The sequence below is a fragment of the Trematosphaeria pertusa genome (genome assembly GCF_010094035.1).
Source record: "Trematosphaeria pertusa strain CBS 122368 unplaced genomic scaffold BU26scaffold_3, whole genome shotgun sequence".
Taxonomy (NCBI): domain Eukaryota; kingdom Fungi; phylum Ascomycota; class Dothideomycetes; order Pleosporales; family Trematosphaeriaceae; genus Trematosphaeria; species Trematosphaeria pertusa.
Window position 1 is genome coordinate 774,719 of NW_022987214.1, and position 12,066 is coordinate 786,784.

A 12,066-nucleotide genomic window follows, 5' to 3' on the forward strand; every position below is an offset into this window, starting at 1 on the left:
GCACCGTTCGCGCTAGTCCTAGTCAGCCTACCGGCCCGCGGTTTCTCCGAGTGACCCCTGCACTTGATCATTCGAACAGGGCACGCCCGCTTGTGAGCGAGAGCAGAGCCGTTTCCACCACTCCGCCAGCTCGACCTCTCCGCTTCTCTCCACGCCGTCCCATGCCGCACAGCTACCGCCGTTTGCACTCACAAAGCTTTACGCCTCTCGTAGCTGTCACAGCGCAGCTCTACCCAGAATCCTCCCCCAAAGATCCCTCGGCACCCGCGTCCCTCCAAGCGGCGGAAGCCTCTTCGCCCGCACGCTGCGCGCATTGCTCTCTACCCTCCGCCGCGATATTTCTGCGTCGGAGGCCTCGAATACACACTCCAGGTCGCATATACACAACATTGGGCGCGAGTTGACGCACTTTCCCGCCTGGGCGCACCATGAGCGCGACCCAGCGAGCGAGGAGGAGCACTTCGAGAACTGCCCCCGACACCGACGGTGACCTCGCGCAGTCTACCGGTATGTTACCCTTCTATCTATGAATCGGCTATGTACCGTGGTCGTTCGCGCTTCCAGTGTGACAGCGAAGCGCTTGAGCTGCCCTTCGGGCGTTTTCTGCAAGCTGTTGCGTCAACCGAGCGCCGACGGAGGCGCGGAAGTCCACCGCTCGCCTTCACTTTCCACCACCGCCCATGTCACGAACTTGATCGCTGACGAATATTCTTCTCTTCTTGCAGGCACGAGTCCAATCTCGAACCCTGACCTACCCGACCCCTCCTCCGCACCCTCCCCCTCACACCTGGCAGCATCAACTGGTCTGCCACGCCTAAATTCGGAAATCCCTGAGACGAACGAAGCGACAATGCTCTCGACACTAACCGCGTCCGCCCTAATCGCTGCAGAGCCGCACAACCTCAAGGACGCAAAGGACGGCTTTGACGACCATGCCGATAACAGGTCTAGCAGCTTGAGCGAGCTTGGAGATGCCTCTGACGAGCATTCCGAGCCTACCCCGCGGCCGTCTACTGCAGTAGACCTGAACGAGAACGAGAATGATTCGGAAGCAGAAACTGAGCGCTTAGAGAACACCCCTCGCAAATTGACACGCACCGCAACAGAGACGTCGCTAGCGTCTGAGCAGCTGTACCAGAGGACGCCGAGTAAGCTAGCGCAATCGAGAACGATAGATCAGGAGGAATCCGCGCCACCGACGCCTTCCATTACTGCTGAAGACGCTGCGACAATACCAGACGCAGCCGATGGGACCACTGCTCTACAAGCTCTTTCCATAGCCGCAACCACAGAAGCCGACAACCTAGCAGAGTTAGCGGGGAGGAAACGGAAAAGATCAAGCGCCGACAACAGTTCCCTCGAAGAGCAAGCCGATGAGCCTGCTAGGAAACGAAGCGGCACCGCCAAAGATTCGACGCTCAATTGCGATCGCGAGGGTGTAGTCGATAGCTCCGCGCAAGCCGATGCTGAAGAAGAGCTTGAAATTGCCGAGGAGCGCATCTCGCAGCTGGCACAGGAAGAGGTTGAGCTAGAAGTGCGCCAGGCCGAGATCGCAGTCGAAGCTGTCAATGAATTAACGACAGTCGCGAAACACGCAAAGCCACGCAAAGGAGGCAGAAGAGGCAAGCGGAAGGTGGAAGACATGGCTCACTCCGCCGAGGCGCTTTCCAGCATCGAGGGCCATGAAGGGGAAGGTGATGGCGACAACGAGGAGGAGGATAGCGGAGCCGTAGACGAAGAAGGCAAGTACCCACCGTGTAATTGGCGCTCTTACCCCTCTAACGGCGAACTCAGTGGCCAAAAAGAAGCATGCGATCGATGAACTAGCCAAGATCGAGAAGAAGTTCAAAATCTTCCGAGAGAAGTGAGCAACCTGCCCGTATATAGCTAAGGTGACAGCCACTAATGGCGAACAGGTTGTGCGACGAGCAGATCGCACAGTACGAACAAGAGCTAGAGATGCTCAGACAGCCGAGCTGCGTCCATCCGGAATACCTCGCTATGATCAAATGCATAGACGACCGACGAGCCGAGAAGATCGCCTATGAGAAAACGTTGCTGGGGTATAAACAGAGGACCTTGGAGAGGGTGACAGAGGCCCAACGTCATCAGCTGCATAGTCAGTACTTTCAGACTGTACGAGACGTGCGTGAGCAAATACTCTCCGAGTGCAACCAGCGGATATTCGAGCTGCAGCGTGGCCGGCGGCAGCTAGGCGTGGACGAGGTGGAATACATGATGAAGCTGCCAGAGAAACGGTCGGATCAGATTCGCCAACAAGCCGCGTACAACCTCGAAGTATCCATTCTGGCCGGCGTCGCGAAATACGTGGGCTTCCCCGCAGCGCCGGAGATCAAACCAGCACGGCCTTCCGAGATCGAGGAGGATCTTCGAGCGATGAAGGTGAATTGACGCACATTCTGTTGTCCGGCCAGAGCTAATACTTTTGCAGATCGCAACTCGCCCTACCGCTCCTCCTCCCTATGTACGTCCAGCGTATGGCCGAACGTCAACCGCCGACGAAGCAGCTGCAGAGGAGCAATTTCTCGAAAGGACACCGTGGGCGAATCCTCAGCATCCTGCGCACCAGCAGTCACATTATGGAGTCGCTCCTGCGCCGCCCCGGGTACCAAGCTATCATACGCCCGTTGGTCAAAGACGGTTAGATGCACCCAACGGATCGGCTTCCACCATCGAAGCCAACTCGAATCCTCCTTCATCGACAGCCGGCGCGCTCCACAATGGCCGTATTGGAGAGTCCGAATCGCCGGTGTTGCAGATGAAACGGCATCCAAGCGATCCTCCACCCTATTCGGAGACTCCTCGAAATATCGCCAGCCTGGCAAGAGAATCCTACGCCATGTCCAGCCCTGTGGGTGTGCCCCTGGAGCCACAATCAGACGAACAAGCTCTGCGCTGGGGAGGAAGCGGCGTACGGTCGCTTAATACCAGTACATCCGCAGCGATACCGGGTCGACCAGACTCCACGAGAATCCCATTGTCACAGCGCAGTGGCCTTGGTACCGTCAGCGTAGGGAGTGGGAATGGTCTTTTCGGCCGGTGATCGCTCTGGACATAATGTGTATTGTATGAATAACGGCAACCGGTGTTGGATTACTGGGCTTCGGACTTCAGTTGGATCTCCTCCTGCAATGGGAGAACTTGCGGGAGCATTCCACACTGACGTCCTGGTATAGACCTTCTTTTTTTTGGTTTTGCGTCAAGCGACTGGGTGGGCTTTGGAGCCCTTTGGATGGTTATCCCGCTTCATCGGCGTTGGGAAAGGCGGCAATCTCCTACTCGAAACACTCGTAAGCGTTTGAGGCACTGGCCTGGATCTTCAGTTCTTTGTTCAAACCAAGAGGTAGCGATTTCGGATGCGGCTTAGCGGAACTGGCCGGCTTTGCATGGATGTCAATGATACCTCGGAGCGGTGTATTCGTCAATGATATTGTACAGTTCTCTGATTGTGGTGCGCGAGTACTCTTCCTGTGATGTGCGATGTAAGGGGCTGCCTAGGGTTCCTGCCCAATATTGGGAACGCTAAGGGCACTAGTACACGTGATATCGTGTAGCGCGACCTCAACCACACTATTCTTCCAACATCCCATGGCCCTCCTCTCAGCTGTCTGATCACTCCCACTCCGCCTTCGGCAACGTGAGCACGATGACGTACTCACTGTTTCGAGTGGCGTCCGCCACGAACGCCCGCCCATATCAGCGCCTTTTCCGAGACCTTCCAGGCACAACAACGAATAACACGACTTCACATGCGCCAAGATCGTGAGGTCCTCGTAAGGGATGTCTCATGATACTTCACATTCTCCTACGCGGGGATAGCCAAATACCGCAATCGCGTCTTTTCGCAGTCGTCGATGGCGTCCAGTCCCCGCAGAGCTCGGCCACTCGATGGCCTGCGTACGGGCCGTACCCGATCCTCACGAGGGATGCTATGCATCCGTTGGCATCCGCTCACCATCGTATCTTGTGAAATTAAGAATGAGTCGTCGAATTGCGAGGAAACACTGGTTCTATCGACTCTTAAAAGTGAGTATTATACGTTCGTGCGTGCAGAACTCAGCCCCTTTCCCTTGCTCTCGGTTCATTTTGTTCGACCTACTCCTCTTCCGGTCACATATACGGGCATCACTTACCGGTCATAATAGACATTCGCATAGCTACACCGCCCTCCATCTGCGTCAAGCTACACACGACCTGCTACCTACGCAATGTTGGCATCACGTGGTTCCGCTTCGTACTATAAGACAAGCTAGGGCCAAACACGCGAAGAGGGATGCGGGTGGTGTCAGGGCTAATTGCTCCTCTAGTTCTCCTCCCTGAAGATCGTTCGAAAGAGATGGAACATTGACTGAAGTAACACGCTTTCCTTCATGTCCAAAGCAGGCAAGAAGCCCAAAATCCGCGAGAATCCCAACAACTGGCTCTCGACCCTCTGCCAGCTCCCCCACGCCGCCTTGTATTGGTCGAGGATGGTGTCAGCCTACGACGGAAATGGCCTGACTGCTTACTGTTACACAAAACGTGAAGCCACAGGAGCGTCGTATACTCACATTCCATAGTACCGTCCTAGACTATTCAGACCCTACTGCTCGACGGTCGTTCGACTACTATTTCTCAGGTTCGTTCGCATAGATTCGCTTCAGGTGGAGGGTGCGGCGATGCGTTCATTATCTCGCATCCGTGTCCGTGGCTGCCTCTAGAGAACCAAGGCAGGCAAACTCCTCGGTTAAACTCCAGATATGGTCTGCCGAATCCATGTGTCGCTCCCCGTCCCTTTGGACAACGACTGCTCACTTATAACACGACAATATCGGCTCTGAATTGCGGTGGTCAATACCACGCATCGCGCTCGGGGCATACTTACAGTCGGCAATCTTTTGTCATAAGAGATCGCTGCAAAGTGCGGGTACGATTGTTGAACCCTCAGAAACTTCTACCTCTAGCAGTATAGGTTCCACCGTCCTTGATGACATGCTCGTATCCAACCTGACACACCCAGCATACGGCTCCGATGAGGCGATTAGCATCAAGCTCTATAGATATTAACTAATAAAGCTTCTTCACGATGTATGTACGAAACGCATCCTTAGCTCAGGTTACTTCGTCAGGCTACACAAAACAGCTAAGGGCCCAGATGCCGTCAGAAGTCATGCCTCCACGCGACGCGCGAATGACGTTTGCATCCAACTGCCCGTCTTTTCCGGTCAGTCCTAATTATCTCCTGTTAGTGGGGTGTCTCTTTTACGCAAAGCCCATCCCTCGTTCTCTTCAATCCCGCGATTCGCATTCATGCGTCTTGCATCGTGATAGTGGCTCAGCGTCTACAACTTTGCCACTTCACCGTGTGAATGAGCCGCAGGAAGTGAAACAGCCGAGAGTGAGAGGCATTGTGATGGTTCAGGCAATGCCCGTTTTGCTTATGTTCTCGACGGTCGGTCCTGCGTCGAGAAGTGGGAAGTCTGCTGAGAACGAGCCTCCAAGCCGCGAGGCCGTCAAGTGGCGTCATTCAGTGGTTTATACCTTTCAACATGTCGTTTTCCTCGTTTCAGTAACCCCACTGGGGAAAGTCCCTGAGAAGTACTATAGCGCTCCATGATCTATACCACCAAATGCAAGTATAAAGGTAAGTCTTCTCGTCGAGCCTCTCTTCATCGCACATCAGTCAAATCAGCCATCACACTCATCAAATCATTTCTACCCCCGCCGTTTCAACAAACACACAACAGCCCCCATAATGAAATTCAGCCTCACTCTCCTGGCTGCTGCTGCCAGTGCCGCTGCTGTCTACCCTCGTGATGATCATATTGTCACCTCCCTCGCCAGTTTCAAGCGCAGCGGCTGCCAGGCGGATGATCGAGAGGGCTCTCCCGTTATCTACAACGTCACTGTGTGTCAGAATCTTCCCACGGATATCGTCTCTTGCCTGGTCGATATCACGCCTCCTGAAGGCTGCGCGAGTAAGTGCTCCTCTTCGTCTCAGGAGAGAGAAGGCACGAGAAGGGAGGTGGACTCAGACTGATTGCTGGGATATAGTGAGGTTCTTCTGCAAGCCTGACTGCCAGGGTCCGCAATACATTGATGTCCCCCAGGCGGTTGCCTTCCACAACTGCTTCGAGTGCGGGCCCGGGAAGGGCGTGGCGTCGGTTGTGCTGACCTCGGCGCTTGGTACGTGTAACTGGTTCTGAAGGGCTCTTGAACAAGCTCGACGGCTAGCTAGCTAGGTGGTGATAGATAGGTAGAAGTAGGAGTTCTTTCATTTCTTAAATCACTCAAAAACAGATGCGCTGAAACTTATGTTCGTTCCATCGTTCGGTATGTTTGGCCTGCTTTGTAAAGACTCACGGCTCCTTCCTTCATCAAATTGTACTGTATTCTTGGGCATACTAACTATCGTCCACGCTTTCGCGCGGATAGCTTGTGCTTACTTCTTTGCACGTGCTTAGAATTAGATGAGACGAATCAAGTTTCGCAGTCACGCGGTGGGCTAAGACGAAAACTCTTCGACTACGACTGAGGATACCCTTGTGACGAGTTTACGGAAGACGTGATGAACAACGAGACTGGCGATAACTGCGGATGCAGGTGTAAGCATCTACTGGAGCTCTTTCGGAGCGAACCGGCCGCAAACGCCGATGGAAGGTTGGAAGGGAATGTGGAAGGTTGTAAGCCCAACCTTCCTTAAAAGGAAAGTTCTGAAATCTGTCGAACACTGCTACACAATAGGGACGAAATTCTTCACCGTGCACGTGCCACGTTCACCGTTCATATTCACTGTAGGCGTGCGCTTCACTCTCTAACGTTTGGTAAGGTCCAACCTTCCTAAATAGGCAATTCTGCTTTTTCTGTTGAAAACTGCTACAATAGCGCGTCATCTTCACCACATTCATTCACTGTTTCACAGTACTGTGTTCAACCGGGACTAGTGCTCGCGCTAGATCAAAATCGGCTAGCTCATCCGAACATGGCGCGACCGTCCACAGGTTGAACTCCAGATCGCTCCGCAACCACCACCACCATTTCTGGCCATCATCACGGCGTCTTTTGCCAGCGTCTCGACCAAACGTTGAATTCGTTAGAGCGGGTACAGCCAGCGGACGTATAACTTCAGTGATGGATTCGCGGCAATATCCCCATGCGGCCGCAGAGGGTGCGCATTGGAGGACAGCTTGGCTATCGACTGGCATCTCTCGGGCCATTTTACCCTGAGTGCCGGCTTCTCTGGAAGAGATGCGCGTTACCTTCAGACCTTCAAACGTTGGCTTCCGAATATCCTCGGATCACAAGAGATGGATGTGCCCGTCGGCATCGGGATTTACGCATAGTCAATACTGAAAAATTAACGCAGTGGTACTAGCAGGCGCGGACACCGTGTCAATCCCCGTGACAATATCGCGAGTAGGCCCTCTACAGTCTTTCCCTAGGAACTTCCTAGCCGGCGATTCTAGAGCGGCATATAGCGAATGATCCGGACTATGAGTTTCGTCGCCTCAAAGTCTACGCGCTTTGCGTATTTTCAGTCCCTACATCCAGCACCTATGAGCTACACATTGAGTGGCCGCATAACGCCAGAAGGCGACGCCATTCCAACTCCCAATCAGCCAGATGCCCGCAGTTCCGGTTCAAGAATGGAAGTCTGTCAAATCCACAACACGTTGTTGCAACCTGGGACGATCGAGGCAAGGCGGTATTGGGGTTGTGGAAATTTTATAGCTTTTGCTGTAATAATTCCTACAATCTTTCTAAGTACTCGACTTTTAAATCGACCCTAGAGCCATCGCCATTCCCCCGCACCCCCCCATCCCGCGCCTCCACCACCTTTCGCTGAGGGCATATGTCGTCTCCATATTCGTGATGCTGCAGGATGACCGGCCCACGCGACAAGATGCTCCCACGGTGTGAACATCGCCGGCGACGAATTCGATGGCGCGAACAAGATCGTCTCCTCGAAGCCACCCGTCAAGATCAGATGGAAAGAGACCATGAGCATTACAGCTGGCGAGATATCTATGGGCCATAACATCGATGAAACTATCCATCTTGTTGATTACATGAACGCCCTCGAGAAAGACAAGGGACTCGACATTCAGTAGGGCAGTTTTGCGAAAGTTGGCTTTCAGGATATGAATCAATCGAAGATGCCGCATTGTCGGTATTGGCCGAGGGACGGAGAAAGTTTTTGGGACATTTTGAATGTCATTCTAGGAAACTATGCGAGGTGAGCGTGTCCTTTAGAAAGCAGCCTTATAAATGCCAAACTGATCCATGACAGAATCGACAGATCGATTGTTGGTAGGCTCGGTGAGCTTACCTAGGTAAAGTTGAGTTAAACTGCGCAACTGCGTTTTAGTGATTAGGAAAAGTGTATCAAACCCTCCGTCCTGACCAGAGAAACCGTCATTTTGAGGTGATGGCCAGTCGTGCCATCCTCATTCACCGTCGGCTTCTCTCAGTCTACGTCATCCTTGCGCGTCGGGCCAGCACTTAACACCCGTGGACCATCATCTCCGTCCACCACGACTTGATCTGAACAATCATCACTCAAGATCAAATCTCAACTCAGTTGAGTCTCAACGCCGACATGCAGCTTCGTCTCTTGCTCCTCGCCTTCTTAGGCTTCGTCTTCAACGTGGGGGCTTGCCCGCCCCCGCTCAACAATTGGCGCTTCGTGGGAAACGAGACTCACGACAGCGGCACGCTCGTTCAAGATGCCTTAAGCAGTCCCACCGGAGGTATGGGCTGGGCCGAGGCGGTGTCGCTGGTAAGAATTCATCACCCCCGAGCAACACTGCGCTTAAAGAAATGCACTGATAATCTCTGTCACTTTTGCAGAGCACCAATCCTCACACGACCTGGCCCGCTGGCCTCGTACGATACTGCTACACAAATCCATCTGGCCGTGATGCTTTCGCGGCACCGATCGACGCCGCCTGGAAGCTCTGGACTGACAAGATTGGGCAACAGAGCAAGAAGAACGGTCATCAGCTTCAATTCATGGAATTCCCGTTCGAAAATAACTGGCGGTACTGCTACCTCGAACGCAAAGGTGAGCACGACCCATGGATTTGGAATCCTGAAGTCCCTGGTGGCGAGGTCGTCATAGTACGAACTCTGGAGGTAGGGTATCTCTACGCGACAGTAGGATACGTCCTATCTACTTGGGACACCGATGTCGCTCGGCACAGTCTCTGGATAAATATGAACAACATCAACCAAAGGTACATCGTGAAGGACATCGCGCACGAGCTGGGTAAGTACTGACGGTTTCATCGAGACGTGTGTTGCTTACTGTATCAGGACATCTCTTCGGACTATGGCATGAACACCAGAGGATCGATCGTAAGCCACCATATTATTCCCAAGCTTCCCCGTGGAGCTACATAGCTGACGCAATATAGGCGACCATTACGTACATTTCGAATGCAAGAATCTTATCGATTATGACCGCTTCAAGAAGATGGTCGAAGAACACCCAAAGGACCCGTCCCATAACATCGACTTGCTTTGCAACAACGGAAACGTAGCTACGCAGTACGGTTGGCACGACCCATCAGCATTCTCAAAAGTCTACCTTGAAGAGGAGAAGAACGGCCGAAAGGAGTTATTTGTACGTAAAAACTCCCAGCATGCATCCACTCCGCAATCATATATCTAATGTTTTCTTTTAACAGGTCGTGAACTACGACAAAGAGCATTACGACGAGGACAGTATAATGCACTACGACTCGTGGATCGCTTCCAGCCCCAAAAAGGATATGAGCAAAAAGGTCGATGTTCCGCTTGTCGCATGGTTGAAGAGCCCAGTGGAGAATCCGCCGGATAAGGTAACGGAAGACAATTCTTTTTGGATCTGGCAGAGATTGAGGATTAGCGATGGTGATGCGAGGGCCATCAGATACCTGTATCCGTGGAAGGGCTAGGTCGCCAGGCAAGGGTACCGATTCCAATGTCGAGTATGGCCCCGCTAGCGAGAAGGCCTCCGGACGGTATGGGGTTAGGGCTCACCAAGTGGAAGAACGGTAGGACCGTTCCGATAGGTTAGTGACATGCATTGGCAATCTGCCATGGCACGACTAAACTAAGACTATCCTCTGCACCTCTCGCCGTTCGTTGATGGCTTCACCATGCATGATACCGTGGATGTAACACCATCCAATGAAGTATGCACTGATCATTTCAGAATTGTCCACAGCCCCTGCGTTGAGGGGGCGAATGATGACAGGAAGTCGGCAACCGGGAAGCAGACAGACATAATCGTCAACCTCGACAATGGGCCATGTCACCCCAAAGTATCCGTGCGACGATGCGAAAGGCCTCCACCTGTCACTCCGGACACGCAGGTTGCGGTAGAATTCGTTAGTTTTGATTTGCCGCAAGCTTTTCCCTGAGTCTAGCGCCCGCAGCAAGTCTGTAAACGCATTTCCGAGACGAGCAGGAGCTGGGCGCTCACCCAAATCCATATCCATTATCAGAGTCTTCCAGACGAGGTCGGTAACTGAGTGGGACGAAACATCCCCCAGTGTATGTGCAATCTCGTGGGCGCTATGGAAGCAGCAGCGCAGTTCGAGTAAGTCGCCCTCCGGTAAGGTATAGATTGTATGACCTAGTCGTGTGACGCGATCGAGGATTACGACATCCACTTGGAGACCACTATCCGAACGAAGTGGCCGCCGCCGCATTGCTCCACCGGCGTCCCATCCTGTTTTGCTGCATATATGTATGGGGTCGTCGAAGGAAGGCTGACGAAAGTCCGGGACCCAAGACGGTAATTCAAATGGCAAATGAGCCTGAGGTCTTCCACGTTGGCTAAAGAAAACCGACGATTGTTCCCTGGGACCAAGACCGCACAAGGAAAGGAGATCAAGCGACGTGCCTTTACACAAGATATTCTATATCCGTGGTAGTATATATTAGTAACCGTCTTACAGCAAGGCAGAGAAATTGGTAAACACATCAGCTTGTCTAGGTCAGTGGCTATGAAAGGCTTTAGGAGAGGAGCTCTAATGCTAGCACGAAGGCATCCTGACGTATGCAGATCGATATACGTACCTCGGCCGTGTCTACGAAGACCTTTTCAACGCTGACGGTGTAGTCGGGGATCGGCAGGAGCTCCGCGAAATCTGCGATACCCTGAATAGCGAAGACGAAGTCGCGGCTATCTGTTGCTGCGGAATAGAGGACTGCTTCGAATAGGGACTCCAAAGGAACTTTCCCGGTCTCGCGAAACATGCTTTGGAGACCGTATAGCCGGGTCGCGCATCGTAAACCGCGATACGCAAGGTACCGGACGTCAAAGAATTCCACTGCGTCCTCAAGAGTCCATAGCGATTTGACGGCTTCTTTGAAGGTCTGGAAGTCAATGATGTCGCTGCCGCAGGCCACCCACGTGTTGGGATTCAGAATCGCCTCTTGCAGAACCCAAACCCTTCGAAACCACCGTCGGCTTAGCAGAGCCATCATCGCGTCTACCCTGTACATTGCAGCATTCGAAAGAAACCAAGGTGGCTCCGTGTCTGTTCTCATATAGTGAAATGCCATTCGGGATAGGTAGTCTTCTTCTCCGAGCCATACGAGCACCATGTGCGCATTCGAATACACATTGCCCATAAGCTTGACTTGGTGGGCCTTCTCTGTCGGCTCTTTCTGGTTGATACAGAGCGCATCGATCCAAACCGTGAAAGATCTCCCTCTCCTTAACAGCACGTCAAACAAATCGGACAATGTTTTGCTTAGACTAAGGAACTGGCCTTCAGAGCAGGGTATTTGGCGTACTGGCTTTGTGTCTCCCCAGGTATACGAAATGGCGGTATAATGGTGAGACCTAGTATTTAGAGCGATGTTTTCGAAAGTGCAGAAAGGCTGCCTGTGGTTGACTGAGCTATCGACATGTAAGATGCGGATGAAGTCGCCCCGCGGCAAGGGCTCGTGCCGGTATTGAGGATAATCCATCTGCGAGTGGGAGGAGTGCATGCCGGTGGACCCCCAACGTCGTCCTTGAAGGATCTGAGGGGAGGGAAAGAGGGGGAGGAGGGCAGTCTACGACTTATG

At 53.0% G+C, this 12,066-nt stretch overlaps 4 protein-coding genes across 4 annotated transcripts; 3 read left to right on the top strand and 1 right to left on the bottom strand.

Annotated features, from left to right (window-relative positions):
* Positions 1 to 109: 109 nt before the first annotated feature.
* Positions 110 to 3,467, top strand: BU26DRAFT_515387 (uncharacterized protein). The gene is made up of 5 exons (XM_033828051.1): positions 110 to 507; positions 726 to 1,742; positions 1,795 to 1,864; positions 1,917 to 2,403; positions 2,453 to 3,467. Exons 1-5 carry the CDS (start codon positions 429 to 431, stop codon positions 3,062 to 3,064), a joined length of 2,265 nt encoding a protein of 754 aa, XP_033688011.1. The 5' UTR covers positions 110 to 428; the 3' UTR covers positions 3,065 to 3,467.
* Positions 3,468 to 5,755: 2,288 nt separating this feature from the next.
* On the top strand, positions 5,756 to 6,206 carry BU26DRAFT_560352 (uncharacterized protein; the record flags this gene model as incomplete). The annotated part of the gene is made up of 2 exons (XM_033832794.1): positions 5,756 to 5,978; positions 6,055 to 6,206. 2 exons carry the CDS (start codon positions 5,756 to 5,758, stop codon positions 6,204 to 6,206), a joined length of 375 nt encoding a protein of 124 aa, XP_033688012.1.
* A 2,203-nt stretch (positions 6,207 to 8,409) lies between these two features.
* Positions 8,410 to 10,015, top strand: BU26DRAFT_213071 (zincin). The gene is made up of 5 exons (XM_033820671.1): positions 8,410 to 8,779; positions 8,851 to 9,268; positions 9,316 to 9,357; positions 9,417 to 9,625; positions 9,690 to 10,015. Exons 1-5 carry the CDS (start codon positions 8,600 to 8,602, stop codon positions 9,936 to 9,938), a joined length of 1,098 nt encoding a protein of 365 aa, XP_033688013.1. The 5' UTR covers positions 8,410 to 8,599; the 3' UTR covers positions 9,939 to 10,015.
* On the bottom strand, positions 9,805 to 12,048 carry BU26DRAFT_213074 (HET-domain-containing protein). The gene is made up of 3 exons (XM_033820672.1): positions 11,068 to 12,048; positions 10,024 to 10,907; positions 9,805 to 9,868 (listed from the first exon to the last, which is right to left on the bottom strand). Exons 1-2 carry the CDS (start codon positions 11,986 to 11,988, stop codon positions 10,092 to 10,094), a joined length of 1,737 nt encoding a protein of 578 aa, XP_033688014.1. The 5' UTR covers positions 11,989 to 12,048; the 3' UTR covers positions 9,805 to 9,868; positions 10,024 to 10,091.
* Between the last annotated feature and the right edge of the window lie 18 nt (positions 12,049 to 12,066).